Genomic DNA, 22,294 nt, shown 5'->3' with positions numbered 1-22,294 from the left:
CTGGACCTGGATTGTATCATTGCTGAGGTCAGAGCTCAATATGAAGAAATCGCCAACAGAAGCAGAGCTGAGGCTGAAGCCATGTACCAATCAAGGGTAAGCCCAACCTATTGTGTCATTAAGAATAACATGTGCCTTGTAAGTATTAATGTTTTCAATTAAGCCCTAGCAGGTTTCTCTGTTCCTTCAGTGCCCTACTAAAAACTTCTTCAATCATACCCTTGTCCCATGCACGACTCCAAATCTTCTCTAGTGTTTCCTCCACTCTCTGGAATGTCATTTCTCATCCTCTTAGGCTTGCTATATTATTCTACACATTAAAAAATCCACCATTTCTAATTTCTCTACCCACGTTCATTTGCATCTCAACCCATGGCTAATTAGCCACTATTCCATAACCCCCTCCTTTTGTGTAATACTCTCCCCCACCTCTTGTATTATAAAATAATAGGCAGGATCCTTCTGTCCCCCATCCTGTTTTATTGTTTGTGTCTAATATACATGTTTGTCATCTGCCACCCCTATTTATTGTACAGTACTGCATTCTATGTTTAGGCTTTATAAATACAAATAAATAATGATATTAATATTCTTACTACTGTAAAATACCTTTCCTAGTTTTTAAAGGCTTTGTCATCAAATTTTCCAATTTCTGTCAAGCTAAATCATGGATAATATATCACATACAGATTTGCAACAACTGTGAAACAATCTCTTTGAACAGTGTAATCTAGGATTACGAAATGTGGGAAAATCAGGTGTAGAACCCTATTCCACCCATTCCAGACAGTATATAACTAAAGATGGAATGTTCTACTCAGAGACATGCCCATGGTTTTTATTGATGTTCTGGTTTTCGAACAGAGATGGTGGCATTCATGTACATCTTTTTGATGCATTCATGCAATTTATTTTCTGTCATTATACCATAGTTTGATGAACTTCGCCTGGCAGCTGGAAGGAATGGTAGCAATCTACAGAACAGCAGAAATGAGATCGCTGAGTTAAACCAGACAATTCAGAGGCTTAAAGAGGAAATTGAGTGTGTTAAATCTCAGGTAAAAAAGGCTAAACACAACATTTGAATCATAGCAGAAAGGCTATACATGACCTTTGAATTGTTTTTTCCTCACTTTATGAAACTGAAAGGAAATATAAATATAAAAAATATAATTGTCAATCATTAAAAACCCACGGTCACTAATGTGGGACCTACATTAACACTGTTTTTTCAGTGGAGCAGTGTCTTTACCTTAATTATAAATTAAATATATTTATGATATTTTTAGAGAGCAGCATTGGAAAACGCCATTAATGAGGCCGAGGCACAAGGCGAAGCCGCTGTCAGAGATGCCAAACATAAGCTGGCTGAGCTAGAAGAAGCCCTACAGAAGACTAAACAAGACATGGCTCGCCAACTGAAAGAATACCAGGAACTGATGAATGTCAAACTGGCTCTGGATATAGAGATTGCTGCTTATAAGAGGATGCTGGAAGGAGAAGAACACAGGTAAGTAGGACTTACATTATTGATTGCTAGTGGGAAAAAACAATGTGGGTGTGATGGTCTCCCATTGATAAATTTTGTTATAGTAAAAATACAAGTTTTTTTATGGTAATACAGTTTTATGGTAAAAACTGACAAATAAAAGCAATCATAGGTAGGCAACCTAGTCTCTTTGGTCAAGACACTGCTAAAACCTCTGTACTCTATAGTCAGTCTGCATTACAGCTGGATCAGAAACCAAAATAAACAAGGCTGCTAGCACCAAATATTAAAACTTTATACGTTTCTTCAAATATGATCTAGTTTTGTTAAAGGTGGGATTAGCCAGAGGATTAGTCAAGATTTATGCCTGTAGATTTATTGTAGCTGATCTTGCCCCAACACTGAGTTGCTCTGTCTGTGGAGGCAGTCTGTGTTGGTAGAGGCAAGGTTTTTGCATTCTCATGCCAAAGCACCCAGCAAGAACAATAATAAGCAGCACAGTGGTAACATCACCGGATCTAACTACAAATCTCCGGAAACTGACTTTCAGAAGTAGCAGTGTATTACATCTCACACTACAAATATGTAGCTATACCTGTAGGCACTGGAATGCCTAGACACCCTTACAAAGTAGGAAGTGCACTGCTATTTCTTAAGAAAAGTTTCAGACACAAAGGTATATTTTTAGGGTAATGCTTAATCATGATTAACATTTCAAATTTACGTTAAGACAAGAAATCTATTCAAAACTTTTTTTCCTACTACTCACTTAATCTTTTCTTACTTTACAGGCTGGCAGGTGAAAATTGTGTCAACATATGTAAGTAACTATGTGTTATTGATTAAGTTAATAGCAAACTCCAAATCAAATGAATATTTTACTTTTATTTGCTTTCGGTTTGGCTAAATTTAATCCTGTTGCTGTTTTAGTATCTCATTCATTTTTACTTTTTGGGGCTTCAGTGTAGAGAGATTCCACTAGCATTCCAATAGCAATGTTGTGATAAAAGCAAGCAGTATGACTATTGTCATGAAAAATGTATGATTATAAAAAAAAAAAAATATTGGGTAGTATAGCTAGCAGAGAAAACACCATCCCATTTTGTAGAAAGTGTGCTGTAGATTAACTCTAATCGTCTGTCATGACGAATGGTCTTTCATGATTAAAGTATTATGTAATGTAACATTCGTATCAGCAGTCTTGGGACCACTTTTAGTTGCAGGTATGAACTGAATTTATGGTAAATTATTTTCTCTACATTCATGTATGTTTTGATTTCTTTTCAGCTGTTCTGCATTCCAGTACTGGAGGAAAGCATCATTCAGGAGGTCACCATAGTGTACATCATCATCAGGATTCCCACCATCATCACCACCACAAAGGAGGATTCAGCTCTGTCAGCAATGTTTCCAAATCAAAGCACCACCCTAGCCATGGGCACCATTGCTAACATGTTATAGCCAACAATTACAGATGCCAAAAGCATTTTTTTCAAGAATTCCAATACAAAATTATGAATTTTTATTTTGCATGCAGAAACTTCCTTTAATCATATTCTTTCCACTTAGAAATATCTGTATTATTATTATTGGATTTGCCCTATAAAGTTTGCAGAGATTCTGTATAATTAGTGTGCATTAAATTATCAAATATGCTTGTCTATATTATCACAAATAAACTGCTAATCACATATCAAAAATGCGTTTGACTAGTAATTTTATTATAAACTCCTGAACTTACACATCTAAAGCACAGAGTTACCTTAACATTAACTGACATAAAATCAGTGTAAAGTACTAGGCTGCAGGTTGAAGAGAAGGACCTCCAAGGTTATAATCCCTGGAATATTCCCTGTTCCATGTGCAACACAGAAAAGCCAAAGGAAGCTTAGACAGCTAAATGTATGGCTTAAGTCCTAATGTAATAGGGAAGGGTTTGGGTTCCCAGAGCACTGGGCTGACTTTTCATTGGGGTACAACTTATATGCACCTAAATGGAAGGGGGGCTATATTAATAAATAAATAAAATGTAATATTTAAACTAGGACAAAGCAGGGGGGGACAGTCAAATATGGTCAGATAGGGTAGACAGGGGGTCACCAGTAGAGGGTGGATTGGTTACACAGAAACATTGGAGTGTTCAGTAGTGTTGGTCTAATAGCTCACTATTTGATTTGACCAAAATGAGCAAAATTATTCAGGTGAACGAACATCCAATTCAAACTGCATGAAAGTGAATGGGGGAAAAATTTGGGTTGTTTTTCAGGATTGTGTAGAGCTTCTACAGCCTTTAAATACATTTAAAAAGACGTGTCAAGTCTCCCCCAGCTCTGCACAACACTGTACAAGTAAAATAAAAATAAGGCTTTTTTATGTTGCTGTCAAGACCATTTTATGGGGCAGTCAAGGGAACATACCGGATTTTATAATGCTGCAGCAGCAAGAGCAGGAGGAGGAGGCGATGGGTCCTGAGACGGAGCAAGGACGGCATTAAAGGTTGGTCTTTCATGTGGTTTCGCTACATAGTAGGTAGGGACAGATTGGAATCCGGTTGATTCATTCATGTCCCCAATAGCTACAGCTTCTACACTGTCCATATAGGTGATGGCCTCTACCTCTAATGCCGTCCTTGCTTTGTCTTAGGGCCCACCGCCTCCTCCTCGTGCTGTTACAGCTACCGCCTGCCCAGTACCCAGCTCTATGCCAGTTACCAATGCTGTCCATGATCTGTCTCAGAGCCCACCGCCTCCTCTTCCTGCTCTTCCTGCTGCACGCCCCAGGCTTGATCAATATGAGCCATCAGGATGCAGGTATACTTCCGATGAGCCAGCTGATTTGAGTGGGTGGCATCTGTAGCCCTGGAGCGCAGCTTGAAGCGGAAGTTGAAGTGCATGTCAATCATATCAAATTGGTGCAAATCTGCCAGAGTGGCGCTGTAGAAATTCCCTTCTATGATGTCCTAGCGCACATTAGGAATTTGGTACTTTAGCATCAGCTTTGAATCAAACAGGCATGGCCATGTTGCATATCACCAGACATTTGGGGCTCAGAGCCGAATAAACAGGTGGTCCAGGTTGGTTTTGTACATTTGTAGTGATTGCTCATGATACCTGATAACATCCTATATACACAAGTTGATGATGACAAAGTCGGGCTTAGGTCCCTGTTTGAAGCCAGCCAGCATGCTCTCCATGTACTCTGAAGAGACACGGGTCAGGAAATAGAACCGTATAAGGTGGTGGTCACTTCTGTAATGACGCACTTTGTGGTAAATTTTGCCATTGTACATTTCACCCAGAGATCCCCCACCCTGTCGTTTGCAAAAGACATCTCACCCTTCCCTTTCATTTGGTTCTCCGTCCAAAACTCATCATTATTCTGCAGTATTTTCACAAGATCTTTGTTGACGGATCTTTGAATGGAGTCTCCCAGGACAGCCACATACTTGTTGTGGAGAAGTCCCGGGATGTCTGCTGAGCTGAATACCTTCATGGCTCAATGCGGTCATCCAGGACCTCTTTGTTCCCATTACACATACTGGTGTCTCCCATCTCATCCCCCCGACATATACAGATTGACTGCTGTCCCACTTTCCAGTTCCAGGGTAACATACACAGAAATTCAGTCCGATAAAGCGTGGTACTGATGGATGAAGGCCAAGACGTGGCATTCTACATTCAATCACAAATTTCAGATTACACACTTGCATTACACACTTCGGGGTCATGCACTACACTCAGCTCTAGATGTCAGTTACTAATGCCGTCCACACTCCATCTCAGAGCCTGCTATCTAGTGAAAGCACATGAAAAGGAACGGGCTTGGCAGAATCAGCGGGCAAAGAAGACCCTGTTGAGCTTGAGTCTAGTCTGGCATCTAGAGCTGGGTACTGGGCAGTGGTCATGCGGCAGCAGTATTAGCAGGACGGGTAGGCGGTGGGCCCCGAGAAGTGTGGATGGCATTGTTAACTGGCACCTAGAGCTAGCTATTGGGAGGAGGAGGCGGCGGGCCCTGAGATGGAGCAAGGACGGCATTAGTGGTTCAGGCCATCACCTACATGGACAATGTAGAAGCTATAGCTACTGGAGGAGACATTGCTGTGTAGGGGACTGCCTTTTCCTATCTGCAATCTGTAACATTGTAAAATGCCGCATGGACAGCTATGGTAACTGGCATCTACAGCTGGGTACTGGGCAGGCAGCAACAAAAACAGCATGAGGAGGAGGCGTTAGGCCCTGAGACGGAGTGTGGACAGCATTTGTAAGTGGCAGAATTTATAGCTGGGTACTGGGCAGGCAGAAGAAGTAACAGCAGGAGGAGGCGTGGGCTCTGAGACGACCTGTGGATGGCATTGGTAACCGGCATCTAGAGGTGGGTACTGGACAGGCAGCAGCAGTAACAGCATGAGGAAGAAGAGGTAAGCCCTGAGACGGATCAAGGACGGCATTAAAGATTGAGGCCATCACCTACATGGACAGTATAGAAGCTGTAGCTACTGGAGACAATGCTGTGTAGGGGACTGCCCTTTCCTATCTGCAATCTGTAACGCTGTAAAATGCAGCATGGACAGTATTGTTAACTGGCATCTACAGCTGGGTACTGGGTACTGGGCAGGTAGTAGTAGTAACAGCAGGAGGAAGAGGTGGTGAGCTCTGAGACAAAGTGTGGACGGCATTAGTAACTGGCATCTAGAGTTGGGTACTGGACAGGCGGCAGCATCAGTTACAGCAGGAGGAGAAGGCGGTGGCTCTGAGACGGAGCATGGATAGCATTAAAATCTGGCATCTAGAGTTCGGTACTGGGCAAGAGGCAGCATCAGTTACAGCAGGAAAAAGAGGCAGTGGGCTCTGAGACGGAGTGTGGATGGCATTAGTATCTTGCATCTAGATTTGGGTACTGGGCAGGCGGCAGCATCAGTTACAGCAGAAGGAGGAGGTGGTGGGCTCTGAGACAAAGTGTCGACGGCATTAGTATCTTGTATTTAGAGTCGGGAACTGGGCAGGCGGCAGCATCAGTTACAGCAGGAGAAGGAAGCGGGGGGCTCTGAGACGGAGCGTGGACAACATTAGTATATTGCATCTAGATTTGGTTGCTGGGCAGGCAGCAGCAGTAACAGAAGGAGGAGGTGGCGGTGGGCTCTGAGATCAAGTGTGGACGTTATTATTAACTGGCATCTAGAGTTGAGTACTGGGCAGGCAGCAGCGGTAACAGCATAAGTAGGAGGCGGTGGGCCCTGAGACGAAGTGTGGACGACATTAGTAATTGGCATCTAGATTTGGGCACTGGGCAGGCAGCAGCAGTAACAGCATGAGTAGAAGGCGGCGGGCTCTGAGACGGAGAGTGGATGACATTACTAACTGGTATCTAGATTTGATTACTGGGCAGGCAGCAGCAGCAACAGCAGGAGAAGGAGGCAGCGGGCTCTGAGACCAAGTGTGGATGGCATTAGTATCTGGCATCTAGAGTTGGGGACTGGGCAGGTGGCAGCATCAGTTACAGCAGGAGGAGGAGTCCGTGGGCTCTGAGACGGAGTGTGGACGTCATTAGTATCTTGCACCTAGAGTTGGTTACTGGGCAGGCAGCAGCAGTAACAGCAGGAGGAGGAGGTGGCAGGCTCTGAGACCAAGTGTGGACGACATTAGCATCTGGCATTTAGAGCTGGGTACTGGGCAGGCAGCAGCAGTAACAGCAGGAGGAGGAGGCGGTGGGCCCTGTGACGGAGCAAGGACCGCATTAGAGGTTGAGGCCATAACCTCTATGCACATTGTAGAAGCTGTAGCTATTTGATACATGAAAGGATAAATGAAATTCACACTTTCCATACCTACTATCTAGTGAAACCACATAAAAGGGAACGGGCTTCGTAGAATCAGCAGGGAAATACATACATGTTTTATCATTTGTGGATATCTAGCAAGTGCTATCAGTTAAATATCTTTATTTGTTTCAGATAAATACGTACATTTTTATGGGTTTTAGGATACATACCGAATAAAATATCTGTACTTTTTGGAGAGAAACATATAATTTTTTATGGCTTTTTGGATAGATACCATGTGCTATCAGAGCTAAATATCTGTATTGTTTGGAGATAAATACATTTTTATTGCTTTAGGGATATATAGCAAATTGGGATCAGAATTAAATATCTGTATTTTATGGAGACAAATAAAGAATTTTGTATGGTCTTTTGGATCGATACCAATACTATTAGTATTATACCAATATCAGATTTAAATATCTATATTTTTGGGAGAGAAATACAGAATTTTTTATGGCTTTGGAGATATATAGCAAAATGGGATCAGAATGAAATATCTGTATTTTTTGGTGAGAAATGCCAACATTTTTAAGGGTTTTAGGATAGATACCAAGTGTATCATAATAATTTATTTTTTATCGATAAACACAGAAATTTTTATGTTTTTTGTGATAGATTGCAAGAGGTATCATAAGTTTTGATACCTTCTGCAATCTATCACAAAAGCCAGAAAAATTTCTATATTTATCCATATAAAATACATGCATTTCATTCTGATAGCACTTAGTATCTATCCAAAACCCATAAACTTTTCTGTATTTCTGTAAAAAAAAAATTACAGATATTTATATAAAAATTTCTGTATTCCTCTCCAAAAAATACAAGTATTTCATTTTGATACCTCTTGAAATCTATCCAAAAAAACAGAAAAAAATCAATATGTCTGTAAAACAAATACAGATATTTCATTCTAATACTACTTGCTATCTATCAAAAAAGCCATAAAAATTTCTGTATTTCTCTCCAAAAAATAAAGATATTTAATTATGATACCTCTTGCAATCTATCACAAAAACCAGAAGCATTTCTGTATTTATCTATAAAAAATACAGATATTTCATTCTGATAGCACTTGCTATCTATCAAAAAATTTCTGTATTTCTGTAAAAACAATACAGATATTTAATTCTGATACCACTTGCTGTCTATCAAAAAAGCCATAAAAATTTCTGTATTTCTGTAAAAAATAGAGATATTTAAGTCTGATACCACTTGCTATCTATCAAAATAAACAGAAAATGTCTCTATTTCTGTAAAAAAAATTACAGATATTTAATTCTGATACCACTTGCTATCAAAAATGCCATAAAACTTTTTGTATTTCTCTCCAAAAAATACAGATATTTATTTAAGATACCACTTACAATCTATCAAAATAAACAGAAAATGTTCTGTATTTCTGTAAAAAAATACAGATATTTAATTCTGATACCACTTGCTATCAAAAAATCTAGAAAATTTTCTGTATTTCTGAAAAAAAAAACAGATATTAAATTCTGATACTACTTGCTATCTATCAAAAAATCCAGAAAAAATTCTGTATTTCTGTAAAAAAATACAGATATTTATTTATGATAACTTTTGCAATCTATCAAAATAAACAGAAACATTTCTGTATTTCTGTAAAAAAATTCAGATATTTTATTCTGGTACCACTTGCTATCTATCAAAAAAGCCATAAAAATTTCTGTATTTCTGTAAAAAAAAATACAGATATTTAATTCCGATACCACTTGTTATCTATCCAAAAGAACAGAAAAATGTCTGTATTTCTCTACAAAAAATACAAATATTTAATTATGAATCACAGCTCCATTACAAGTGATATAGGCCTCAAAGTTGATAGAGGCAGAGGGTCCTGAGGGAGGTGCTCCGTAAAAAAAATAGCCAGTTACACAGCTACATTCCAAGTTATAGGCCTCAGAGACTGAGTGGAGGTAGAGGGCCACGAGAGGGAGGAGTAGAAGGAGATGCAGAAGGCTGTGAAACTGATCTTCCCATCAAGGTGTTAGTAGGCCGTGCAGCAGTTGACGACTAATTAGTTCAGGGGGTGTTGAAGTCATTGCCGATCCAAGCCTTATTCATTTTAATAAAAGTGGTCGACATTTTCTGTGGAGAGCCGAATCCGCTTGTCACTCACTACGCCCCAGCTGCACTGAACGCTTTTTCAGATAACAGACTTGCGGCTGGGCAGGCAAGGATCTGAATGGCATGTTCTGCCAGCTCCGGCCACTGCTCAAGCTTGGATACCCAGTAGCCCAATGGGTCCTGGCTTTGCAGGTTGCAGATGTCCCATGTAGAGTTCAGGTATTCCTGCACCATGACTTAGTAGCACTGCAAAGTGTCATTGGCAATTGCTGCATGACTGGCAGCTTGCTTCCACTGAAAAAAAGCCTGCATAGTTTGGCTTAGACAACCTCTACTGCTGCTGCCACCCATGCCGCTTAAGGTAGTTGTTTGGCTCGCATGGCTGGTGGAAGTGCCATAAGGCTGAGCACAAGTCCTTTACAAGCACTTCTTGGTAGTGCTGCATTTTAGGTCCCCTGTATTGGGGCAAGATGAGTTGTTGTATCTCAGGCTTGTAATGTGGATCCAGTAATGTAGCAATCCAATAGTCGTCATTCTTTGTTTTTATGTGTTGTATGCGCAGATCTTTGGCCATGCACTCCTGCATAAAGGCTGTCTTGTGGCTCAAAGTTCCCACAGTTGAGGTAATTCTGGACTCACACTCCTGTGGGTCGAACAGCAGCACAGGGTCGTCCTCCTCTGCCTGGTCCTGCCATCCATGGAACATGCCACCATGTGTTTGGGTGGATGCATGCCATGTACCCTCATTATTTTCCTCTGCTCCTTCTTCCATGCCTGCAATGTCCTCCACATCCTCTTCCACATCCTCTTCCACATCCTCCTCTTCCTGGATTTGTGGTGCACTATGCCTAGTAGGCACGCATGTCCGGGATGACGTTTGAAGCGTCATCTCTTGATGCAGCATCTGCTCTGTGTCGTGTCCGAGATCCACCATCATCTGTTCCAGCAGGCATATGATAGGGATGGTGTCTGTTAAGGCGATTTCCTATTGATCCCAGACCAATATTTCCCTCTCTATCATCACCTCTGTTTTCAACGCGTTGGGAGCTGTGAATAACACACACGCAGCTTAAGCATATAGTTATATCACTTCTTCTCAAATCTTTATTATCACATCGCAGAAAATTAACAACTTAGCTGAGCAAGATGTTTCAAGGTAAGAAGCTTCAAGGTAAGGATGGAGCAAATATTGACCTACTGATAAGGAGGATATAGCTAGTTTCAACACAACTCAATTATCTGCAAAATATAGCAAAAAACACAAAAACAACTTAAATTCAAAACTCAGCAAAAATATATTCCTTACATTCCCTTCCTTTTATCCTTAAACAAAGGATAAATACCTGACTTCATACCTTTGTTCCTTTACATGCAAATAAACAGCCTCAGTTTCTTCAGTATACATAACTTGAGGAAGCTGAATGATTCTTGATTTGCATATTGACAATAACAATTTCAGGGAGTCACAGGTTTGACAGTTATTACAAAAGTTAAAGGGGTCATGAGATATATATAAAGACTCTAAGCATATATAAAGACTCTAAGCAGCATGCTGATTGGAGTAGAGACAGCAATCAAACAAGAAGTTAACATGTCTTGAGTACTATGCATATCAGATAAGCAAAAACTACAACCATTATATATTTCTTTGGCAAGACGTTCCCATATGTTACCCTAGAAATCAGTCCAATCACTATACTTAAGTCTTCGCTGGTGCATAGATAGGGTAGATTAATTCTTTAGGTTATGGCTTGTTTGGGGACAAACAAAGGGCAAGTCTTGAGGGTGATAGTGGCAAGTTGTTGTGACCCATACAAGACAGAATATGATAATCAGGGCTCCAAAACTGCAGACAAGCATCCGGGCTGGTACTCGTGGATCAAGAAGCATCATCCTGGCGCTGGATTGGTGGTGCCTTTTTCACTCTTGAAGCTTGCACGGTGACTGGAGGTCCAAAGGTTGGATCCAAGGATTTGTGCTTGTGCAGAGCTTTGACCAACATTATGTCTCCGGGCTTGAATGGGTGCGTCTGTTGATCTGATAGGGAAAGAAAAAGAGAGAGATATCTCCGTAGTTGCTGTTCAATTTTCAATAGGTTTAGCTACATATTGGTCTTGGATTTGTTGGAGATCCTCGGGTATTAAAATAAAGGGTCTTTAGCCATGGGGGTGGGAAAAGGTCTTCCCATTAAAATTTCAAAAGGTGACAGCTTATTAACCGGGTTGGGTGTCATTTTTATTTCTGCTAGCACAGCTGGTAGTTATTGGTCCTACTTATGGAATGTCCCTCCAGTTAATTTGCTAAGTTTGTCTTTGTCTTTCAGTGTCCTATTTGTCCTTTCTACTACTCCAACACTCTGGGGGTGATATGGGATGTGGAACTTCTATTCTATGTTCATCATTTTGAAATCTCCTGCGCGACTTTAGAAGTGAATGGAGTGCTATTGTCTGAGCTTATTCTTACTGGCCATCCAAATCTGGGGATGATCTCCTTGCATAGTATCTTAGCTACTGTCTTGCATTTTCTTTCCTGAGTACAAAAGCTTCTACCCATCTGCTGAATCTATCTGTAATCACTAACATTATCTGACATCCATTGGAAGCCTTTGGCATGTGTGTAAAATCAATTTCTAACTCTTGTAATGGACCCTGTGGAGGTAACAAATGTTCAGGTTGTCCTGTTTCTTCCCTTGCACATTATTTCTATCACATGTTAAACAGCTAGAAAGTATGACTTGCATCTGTTCCTTTAAATTCTGGACACAAAATCGCTTGTGTATTTCTTGTGTTGTGGTCTTAATGCTTTTATGTCCCATACCGTGGATTTGAAAACAATGAGGGGTACTGCTATTTGGGGCAGCCCTACTATCCTTCCTTTTGACCAGATTCCAAAGGAATCTAAGGTCAATCCTTCCTTTTCCCAGAATTCAATGTCCTGTGGGGTGGTGAAGGACTGTAATTGTGTTGGTTTCAGTGGAAGCTGGGATGGTGAGCAGAAGTGTATCAGGGGGCTAGTGGTGGGTGTGGTAGACTGAGCAGGGACTTTGGCATGAAAATCTGCTAGTCTGTTGCCCCGGCATTAAAGGAATTGGAAGAAGTGTGTGCTTGACATTTAACAATGGCTTTTTGATTGGGGAGGTGAATTTCAGTGATACATGAATGTGACTCTGGCATTTCATCCTCCGGCCCTTTAAGACCTTTAAGAGGGCATTGAGCACAGCGACAGGACCACTGTTAGCATGAGCATATTTACACCTAATCCTGGAGTGGATGTTAGGATAACTTCTTAACCAGGCAGCCTTTGTGCTGTTAGGTGTTGAGTGGTTAAATTCTTAAGCAAGTGTAGTACAGCATGGGATGTGTAAAGTATCGTCTCGTGACCCAAAGTTAGAAGTAAGACACTTTCTACAGCCATTGCACACACCGCCAGCACACACAGACAGGCTGGCATGCCTTGCACAGTAACAGGCAGTGTCTTAGAGACATATGCCACAGGCCTCAATTTACCTCCATGCATCTGAGCAAGCACAGCAGCCATGGTTTTACAATACTCTCTTACATACAGTACAAATGGTACATTGAAATTCGGCATTCCCAATGCAGGGGCAGAGGTCAGGGATTCTTTTAACATCAAATATGCTTTAGTCATTTCATCAGACCATTGAATGTTATTAGGGGCACTGGGGTGGTAATAGGACGGAGCTGTGAATCCCAATACGAGCAGTCAAGAATCCAGTGTCTGCAAACATTGATCATGCCAAAAAAGCTGAGCAGCTGTTTCTTTGTCTGTGGGCAAGGCAGACTGGTAATACCATGGACACGGCTGGGGGCTAGCAGCCGGCATCCTGCGGTTAAAGGCATTCCCAGGAATGTGACCTGTTGCAGACAGAACTGAACCTTTTCTGCGACACCCTTTGTCTCCCTTTTCCAGAAAACACAACAATGACACCGTGTCCCTCTGACATGCCTCCTGAGAGGGGCTACTGTACATACCAATAAAGTGGAACCATGCTGCAGCTACTATTGGCAACCACCTGCTGGAGGGCAATTGAGAAGACTGAAGGGGAGTCAACAAAGCCCTGGGGCAGGTTGCACCAGGTATATTGTTGTCCCTTGAAAATAAAAGCCATAAGGGGCCGAGTCTCAGGCGATAATGGTATTGAGAAAAATGCACCGACCAAATCAATAAACACTGTAAAATTGGGTCTCGGGCGGTACTGCTGTAAGGATGGTACTAAGATCTGACATGACCGGTGTCAGGGGAGTAACCAGCTCATTGATAGCTCTGAGATCCTGTGTAAAGCGGTATGAGCCATCTGGCTTTTTGACAGGATTTACTGGAGTATTGTAAGGAGAGCAGGTTTTCTTAAGCATGCCTTGCTGGCAGAAAGATTGAATCATGGGTGCTAAGAAATCATCCTTGTCTTTAGTTAAAGGATACTGCTTTTGGTATATTGGTGTATGTGGTTTTGTAAGTGCTGTATATGAGGTGCAGTCGAGGAATCCCATGTCATATGGTCCGGTGGACCATGTGCTGTCAGGAACTGGAAAATCCAATAAGGGCAGTTGCAAGGTTGTTTTGACATTAATCCCTCCCTTTGGGTCAACAATCAGTGACATTCCCAGAGATCCCATCAGGTCTCTTCCTAACAGGTTAACTGGACAACTAGGTAATACCTTGAATGAGTGATGTGTAATGTATTCTCCATGTACTGTACATATGGGGATATGAGGTGTGCGTCTTGTAGGGGTGATGACGTTTATTCCCACAGAGGGCCCACCAGATGTAGTTGGACCTGAGCAGGATCGTAGGACAGAACAAGTCGCTCCTGTGTCTACTAAGTCTGTCAGGAATTGCCCTACTTTCAATATGATTATTGGGTTTTCATCAGCCCGGTCAGAGATCTGTAACAAAGTGGTGGTGGAGTCCCTGTACATGGGGTTTGGACGACTTAGGCAGCTCAAAACATCCTGCAGCATCCTTTGTTAATAACTGGGCAAAAATGTTTGGGGCATCTAAAGTGCTTCAGTTGTCAATAATCATTTTGGCAGTGCACCCATGTTCAGGAATCATTCCATTATTCAGTGACTGAGTAAATACTATACTCAGATCTCCTCCTAATCTAACCTGCTTCTTCCTTCCACACTTTCCTAAACCTTCTAGCATAATCACTTATAGTTTCTCCTTTTGTTTGCATGCTAATGCAGTGGCCATGAATTTCCTATCGCTGTGTAATCTTACAAACTCAGTGTGTAACTCTTCCCATAACGTTTTATAGTGTGCTTCAGTTATAAAGGGATAATTATTTACATTTGTTTGTGCAGGAGTTGGGATGGATCGGGACATTTTATGTTCTCTGTTCCATTTTTCAGGTGTAATGTAAAGGGGTCAGTGTAATAACCTCCTGCTCGACAGTTACCATTATAGGGGGCATCCCTGTTGTCAGGTTTCTAGCACACTTTTATATGTTTTTTTTTTTTTTGTTTTCATGTTTTTTATATTTAGGTTCCTCTGGGTTATTCCCCTTACCTTGGGAATTTCCCATAGTTGCAGTATAAATTACATTATAAATATCGAACGGTTATACACAGTTATTGTTAATTCAGTTAGTTCAGTTAGTTTAGTTAGTTCAGCATGTAGCTGCAGTGCTCACTGACATCCTGTTCCCAGGACCGCTTACCAAAACGCAGCTTAGGTCACGTTACTGCTTGCCCGAGGCAACCGCAGCAGTGAGGATTGACCCAACCTCACATTGGCAACCAGATTAGACCATTAGAAACTTATCTTATATACAATATTTCTTATACTTCTATATCATGGAACAAAATTCTTATACTCTATACATTAAAACAGAGGTCACAAGTGTGCACAAATTCAATAAAAGATTTCCCAAATCCTTCTAAGGACCCAGTCCTTCTATGAGGGAGTCTACACTGCCACAGTGCTTAGGTTGTAAGATATCTACAGGGACCCAGGGGAGGGCAGAGGTAGAAAAGAAAATTTCTACTTACCCAATCCTGGTTTTTTTAAGGTAGATGTCCCACTTATGACGCCAAACTGTTAAGGCAATTTCCTATTGATCCCAGACCAATATTTCCCTCTCTATCATGACCTCTGTTTTCAACGCGTTGGGAGCTGTGAATAACACACATGCAGTTTAAGCATATAGTTATATCACTTCTTCTCAAATCTTTATTATCACATCACAGTTTATATAGTCAGACAACAAGGTGGAAGACACTTAGTAGTTAGTCAGTAACAAGAAACTTAATTAACAACTTTGCTGAGCAAGATGTTTCAAGGTAAGAAGCTTCAAGGTAAGGATGGAGCAAATATTGACCTACTGATGAGGAGGATATAACTAGTTTCGACACAACTCAATTATCTGCAAAATATAGCAAAAAACACAAAAACAACTTAAATTAAAAAACTCAGCAAAAATATATTCCTTACAGTGTCACTGTCACAGGCTTGATCCCTGCTAATCATCCTGGTCGCCTCTTCAAATGGTAACAATACAGTGCACAAGTCCTCAATTTGAAGCCACTCCTCAGGGATGAAGAAAGGTAGTGTAGGTATACGTCTGAAACGAACAGACTCTGCCACGTAATCCACCACCGCTTTCTATTGTTCAGCCAGCCGCTGCAGCATGTAAAAGGTGGAATTCCAACGTTTATCCACATCACAAATTAATCGGTGCACTGGCAGGTTGAGATTATGATGTAAATCCACCAACCTGTCACTGGCTGTGTACGACCGGCGGAAATGCGCTGACAACTTTTTGGCCTTCAGCAACAGCGGCTGAAGGCCTGGGTAATTCCTAAGGAAGCGCTGTACTATCAGGTTAATGACGTGAGCCAGGCAAGGTACGTGTGTGAGTTTCCCACAACGCAGGGCTGCCAGCAGATTGGCCCCGTTGTCACACACAACCTTGCTTCGCTGGAGTCTGTTGGGAGTTAGCCATATGTCCTCCTGATCCCGCAAGGCACTTAGAATGGCTGCGCCCGTGTGGCCGAGGGAACCCAGGCTTCGCAACCTCAGGACTCTGTGGCAATGTCTGAATTGTGCACTGAAATAGCAAACTGCAGGTTGTTGCTGGCGATGAACAGATGCTGCCGAATAGGATGTGCTGGGTCTCCATGGCAAAGTGTCCCTGGAGGAAGAGGTTGAGGCACAAGAGTCAAAGGAGGAGGTGGAAGAGGAGGTTGAGGAGGAGATTGCATGGCGATGTGCTCTGGGTGGAGGTAGGTTTGCAGGCTTTGCTGCAGCTGCAACTTCCCCTGCTGCCACCAAAGTTACCCAGTGAGATGTATAGGAAATATATCTTCCCACTCCATGCTTGCTCGATCAACTGTCGGTTGTCAGGTGCACCTTGCGAGAAACTAAGTGCTGCAGGGTCATGAACACATTGCTCTTCACGTGTTCATGCTAAGCAGGAACACTATTTTCTACAAAATACTTTCCCTTGGGCATAACGTACTGTGGGTTCGCGCAGAGGAATGCGTAACGGAATGCATTGGAGTACACCAGCTGGTAGGGGAGGAGCTCTAACGCAATCAGCTGTGCAATTGCCGCATTGATTAGCTTTGTTTTGGGGTAGTTTGGGCCTTTTTTTGATGGGGTAGAAGGTGTGGGGGATGGCAATGATGCCTGGTCTTGACTGCTAGCAATGCGACAAACAGCTGCCGATCTGCATTGGACCTCCTGCTCACCGCTGGTGGAGCCTGAAAAAAGTAATGCTCGGCTACATGCCACACTCAGATTGCTGGCAGCAGCACGGGTAACTTTGGTGGCAGGAAGAGGAAAGGCAGCAGAGGAAGATTGAACAGTTTGAGCTTGCTTCTTGGGCGGTGGTGGTCGCACAGAGCTCTGTGCTTTGACCAGGTGTTCCTGCCAGGTTACCAGGTGGTGGCTTTTTAAATGTGTGCTCATGCAACTTGTTCCAAGTTTGTTTGGGTTTTTGCCTTGTTTCAAGTGTTGAGCACACAGTTTGCAGATGACCATAGTGTTGTCATCACTATGGACGTTAAAAAATGCCCACACGGGCGAACATCTAACTTGGCTGAAAGGTGCTCTGGAGCTGGTGCTTGTGGTGGCGGTCCGTGGTTGTTGAGGCATAGCTGTGGTGACAGCTTCCGACAATGGATGACTATGACTTGCCTCACTGGTACGTGAAGACTGCAGAGTGTGGGCAACTTTTACCCTCTTCCTCCCTCTCTCCATTTGAGGGCGCTCTGCAACCTCCTCTTCTTCCTCCTCCTCGTCTTCTTCCTGCCTATGATGATTTCCTTGTTCGCCCCATGTCGGATCAAGGACATCATCATCAGAGGAGGAGACAGTTTCCCTGTATGTGCCGAAAGGAAGCAGCGGCCTTTTGGAGCCAGTTTGAATTGGCTCGTCTGGCTCAGAGTATTCGGGTGAAAAGTAAGTGGGGGGAAAGCCTGTGAACTGACTCTCTTCGTCAGATGAGTGGAACAATTGAGCATCTTGAAGGAATGCCTGTAGCTTTGCCTCTCAAACCCTTCGGTAGGACTCCTCTACATACTGCCGTACACAAGATATTCCAGCCGTTGATGAAGAACTAGGAGGAACAGTTGTATCATGGACTGTGGACTGGGACACCTGTGAGGCCAGTGTCTGGGACTGGGATGAAGAGGGGGTACAATCATTTGACCTGGGTTGGGTCACTACCCAACTCTACTACCTCTTGTTCATGGTGTGGTAATAATGGACACCCGCCACCAACAGCAGCGCTTCTTGTTCTCGGGTCTGCAGCTAAAAACAAACTCATACTGCTTTGCTTGCCACCCCTGCCAAAGCTGCCCGTTCCTCTTTGGCCGGACATTGTACAATTTTTTAGTGTGGCTTGACACCCTGCAAAATACTTTGTAGCTAATATACTTCACAAAGTGGAAATTTGTACAGTAAGTGGATTTTTTTATTGGGGGGGGGGGGGTTAACAGCAAAAATTCAAGTGCGCTGTGTGTGTTGTATGCAGCACTTTCCTTTAGTGTTGACGCTTGTAATATGCGGCACAGTGCAAGCAGGCAGGGAGGGTACCCTGCCTCTGTATGTAACACACTGACTATCTATCTATCTATCTATGTACCAATGTATCGATCTATCTAGTTATCTATCTAGCTATCTATATAGCTAACAGTGAAACACTCTACCTATCTGAGTACAGTAGATTTCAGGACTGCACCAATACAGTACAATCTAACCAGCACAGAAAAGGTTGGGATGCTAGCAAATCTCTGTCAGGAGTGGTAAATGCAGGCACATCCTGGCCTTATATAGGCTAATGGCTGCCTGTGTGGCATGCAGTGACGGACAGCCAATCGGCTGCCTGCCACAACAAACATGGAGGAAAGCATCCCTGATGTTATTGGAAGTCCCTAGGCATTATGGGGGAGATCCCTAGGCATTATGGAAGGGCCAAATTTGGGGCAGCAAATCCAACAAAATTTGGGTCGAGTCGACCCGAATTCGAGCTACCATATTCGGCTCGAACATTAGGACAACCCGAATTCGAACAACAACACTAGTGTTCAGTACTAATTGTACTGAAAAACAAAAGTATTTGGAAAACACTTCTGGTAAAAGAAGCGATGGTTTAAAAAGTCTTTTCACCAATGCTAGAAGTCTGGCAAGAAAAATAGGGGAGACGTAAGCCTTAATGAATGAAGAACACTTTGACTTAATTGCTATCACTGAATCCTGGCTCTGTTCTTCCCTTGACTGGGCTGTTAACATTCTCGGCTATATTCTCTTTTCAGTGAAGTAAAACTAAAAGGAGGGGGTGTCTGTCTGTATGTGGGAGGTGACATGAAAGTAAATGTGAAAGAAGAAATCGTTGATGGAGCATATGATGATGTTTGGAAAATATGGGTGGAGTTGCATATGTGGATAAATTATTGGATAATTATTGGAGTCTGCTATAGCCAACAGTGCTAACGAAGATATAGAGCATTACCTACTTACACAGATAGAACGGGATGTGCAGGCTGGAACAGTGGTAGTAATGGGTGGTTAACTACCCTGATATTGACTGGTGTAATGGCACTACAAGTACAGAAAAAAATGCCAAAAAATGGGAACGATAAAACATTACATTTTAGGAGAGCAAATTTTCCATCGTTAAGGGTGGCTCTCCATGACTAGGGATGTGCAAGAAGGCCTCTGACAGTCTCGCAAAAATTTCCTCGAACTTCTGGTGAGTTCGCAAAATTTCGGCAAAACGATTACATTATTAGCAATGCCCCTTTACATGTTAGAACCACCAAATTTGCTAGGTAAGTGTAGGAGGCAACAAGGAAAAAAATTACAGAAAATGCCAGGCAAAATGACAGCAGGCAAATAGGATTTTTGCATGATTGACAGCATCTAGAAGAGAGCATAAACATTAGGAAATTCAGAAAGGGTAAACTCAACCCACTATTAACAGTCTCTAAACTCAAAACAGCAGGAAAACCCATTGCTATTTAATGTATGCACTTCTATTGAATTTACATTCAAGTTGCATAATTTGTATAGGCAGTATAAATCCTGCCAAATATTAATAATTATTGCTAGCTGGCATCATGACCTGGATGGCATGTTTTAGGAATGACACCCATTAAGTTGTGGACAAGTAGTGCGGTGACATTAAGCAAAAAGATGGAGGACCCAAGGCAGAGCGTGGGTCAGCGAGAGCAGTAGCAATGTGTGGCTTCCGGTCAGCTGTCACCAGGGAGACTGCATTGGTAAGGGTCATGGAGAGCTGGGTGTAGTGCATCGTCAAGGCCACCCAGAAGTGTACAATTTTAGTGAGTGGAGTACTGACAGGTGGGAGATGCATCAGCAGGAGGAGGAGGCGGTGGGCCCTGAGACGGAGTGTGGACGACATTGGTAATTGGCATCTAGATCTGGGTACTGGGCAGGTGGCAGCAGTAACAGCAGGGGAAGGAGGTGGTGGGCCCTGAGACAGAGCATAGGCAGCATTGGTAACTGGCATCTAGGAGGCTGTGGGCCCTGAGACGAAGTGTGGACGGCATTAGGAACTGGCATCTAGAGTTGGGAACTGGGCAGGCAGCAGCAGTAACAGAATGAGTAGAAGGCAATAGGCCCTGAGAGGGAGCGTGGACGGCATTGTTAACTGGCATCTAGAACTGGGTGCTGGGCAGGTGGCAGTAGCAACAGCAGGAGGAGTATGGGGTGGACCCTGAGACAGAGTGTGGATGGCATTGTTAACTGGCATCTAGAGCTGGGTATTCGCAGGCGGCAGCAGTAACAGCAGGAGGAGGAGGTGGTGGGCCCTGAGATGGTGTGTGGATGGCATTGGTAACTGGCATCTAGAGCTGGGTGCTGGGCAGGCGGCAGCAGTAACAGCAGGAGGACGAGGCGGTGGACCTTGAGACGGAGCGTGCACACCATTAGTAAGTGGCATCTAGAGGTGGTTACTGAGCAGGCAGCAGCAGTAACAGCATCAGGAGGAGGCAATGTGATCAGAATAAAATATATGTATGTATATATATTTTTTTGAGGGAAATACAGAATTTTTTCTGGCTTTTTTGATAGATAGCAAGTACTATCAGAAAGACATATCTGTTTTTTTTAAGCAGGTGGTAGCAAGAGGTAGCATCACTAACCTGTCCCTGTCACAATGCACTTCTCTCTATGCTTCTTTCTCTGACAGTGTGGATGGCATTGTTAACTGGAATCTAGAGCTGGGTACTCTGCAGGCGGCAGCAGCAACAGCATGAGGGGGAGGCGGTGGACCTTGAGACAGAGCAAGGAGGGGATTAGTAACTGGCATGTAGAGCTGGGTACTGGGCAGGCAGCAGCAGTAACAGCATGAGGAGTTGGTGGGATCAGTCAAACATGTGGGATCAATAAAACAAGTGGGATCAATAAAACATTTGTATTTTCTTGAGAGAAATACAGACATTTTTCTGGCTTTTTTTATAGATAGCAAGTGGGATTAGAATAAAATATCTGTGTTTTATTTAGAGAAATACAGACATTTTTCTGGCATTTTTGATATTTATTTTACCTTTGAAAATCACATTAGGGCTTATTTTCAGGGGATGTCTTATTTTTCTCATGTACAAAAAAATCTATATTCATGTACAAAAATCTGTTTTTATTTATGTACAAAAATCTGTATTGATGTACAAAAATTTGTATTTATCAAAACCTGTAACCAATTTTACAATGCTGTAGAAAGATACCTCTGTGTTACCTGTGACCAGATTTTTTCTGTTATATACAAGAAGTCATGAATAAGAATGGACAAAAATGAATAATGAAAAGAAACACAGCTTCATAATCAAACAAGTGCAACATAACAAGAAATGTGCTGACAATTAACATATGACTCATAGAGTTACATTCAGACAGAGAAACAAAACTTCCAAAGCTTTGTTGACCACAAACAGTAACCATTAGTAAAAGCAAAAAAACAAAACAAAAATACATTGCTGCTAATGAATGAAATACTAACAAGGACCCTTTGAAAAGAGAATCCACCAACCTCTTATTAGTTGTAGTGTCACACCAGAGTACCGTAGGTTAATTAATATTGCGATTTCCTCCCCCCTTGCTCCAGTGCTTTGAAAATCTCCTGCTCTCTCTCTGCTCTCTCCTTCCTCTTGGTATCCCTTCGTGTACCAATCCGACCGCAACCTCAAAAGAAGCCAATAAGGCTTACTTTCAGGGAAGGGCTTATATTTCACCCTTGCATGATTAGAATGCTAGGGGTTACTTTCGGAGTAGGTCCTACTTTCGGGGAAAAACGGTAGCAAGTGGGATCAGAATAAAATATCTGTATTTTTTTGAGAGAAATACAGAACTTTTTCTGGCCTATTTGATAGATAGCAAGTGCTATCGGAATGAAATATCTGTATTTTTTTTAG

The 22,294-nt window shown here is 42.4% G+C and overlaps 1 protein-coding gene across 1 annotated transcript in view; it reads left to right on the top strand.

The window, feature by feature from the left end:
• The window catches only part of LOC140321736 (keratin, type II cytoskeletal cochleal-like), a 6,198-nt gene extending 3,017 nt beyond the window's left edge, over window positions 1–3,181 (top strand). The window contains exons 3-7 of the mRNA XM_072398527.1: window positions 3–96; window positions 933–1,058; window positions 1,290–1,510; window positions 2,281–2,309; window positions 2,777–3,181. Coding sequence (XP_072254628.1) covers window positions 3–96; window positions 933–1,058; window positions 1,290–1,510; window positions 2,281–2,309; window positions 2,777–2,940 — 634 coding nt within the window. The 3' untranslated portion in view covers window positions 2,941–3,181. The remainder of the gene's footprint in view (window positions 1–2; window positions 97–932; window positions 1,059–1,289; window positions 1,511–2,280; window positions 2,310–2,776) is intronic.
• The last annotated feature ends 19,113 nt before the right edge of the window (window positions 3,182–22,294 follow it).

The sequence above is a fragment of the Pyxicephalus adspersus genome, chromosome 1 (assembly GCF_032062135.1).
Source record: "Pyxicephalus adspersus chromosome 1, UCB_Pads_2.0, whole genome shotgun sequence".
In the NCBI taxonomy this organism is placed as follows: Eukaryota; Metazoa; Chordata; class Amphibia; order Anura; family Pyxicephalidae; genus Pyxicephalus; species Pyxicephalus adspersus.
This window is presented reverse-complemented; position numbering and strand designations above follow the sequence as displayed.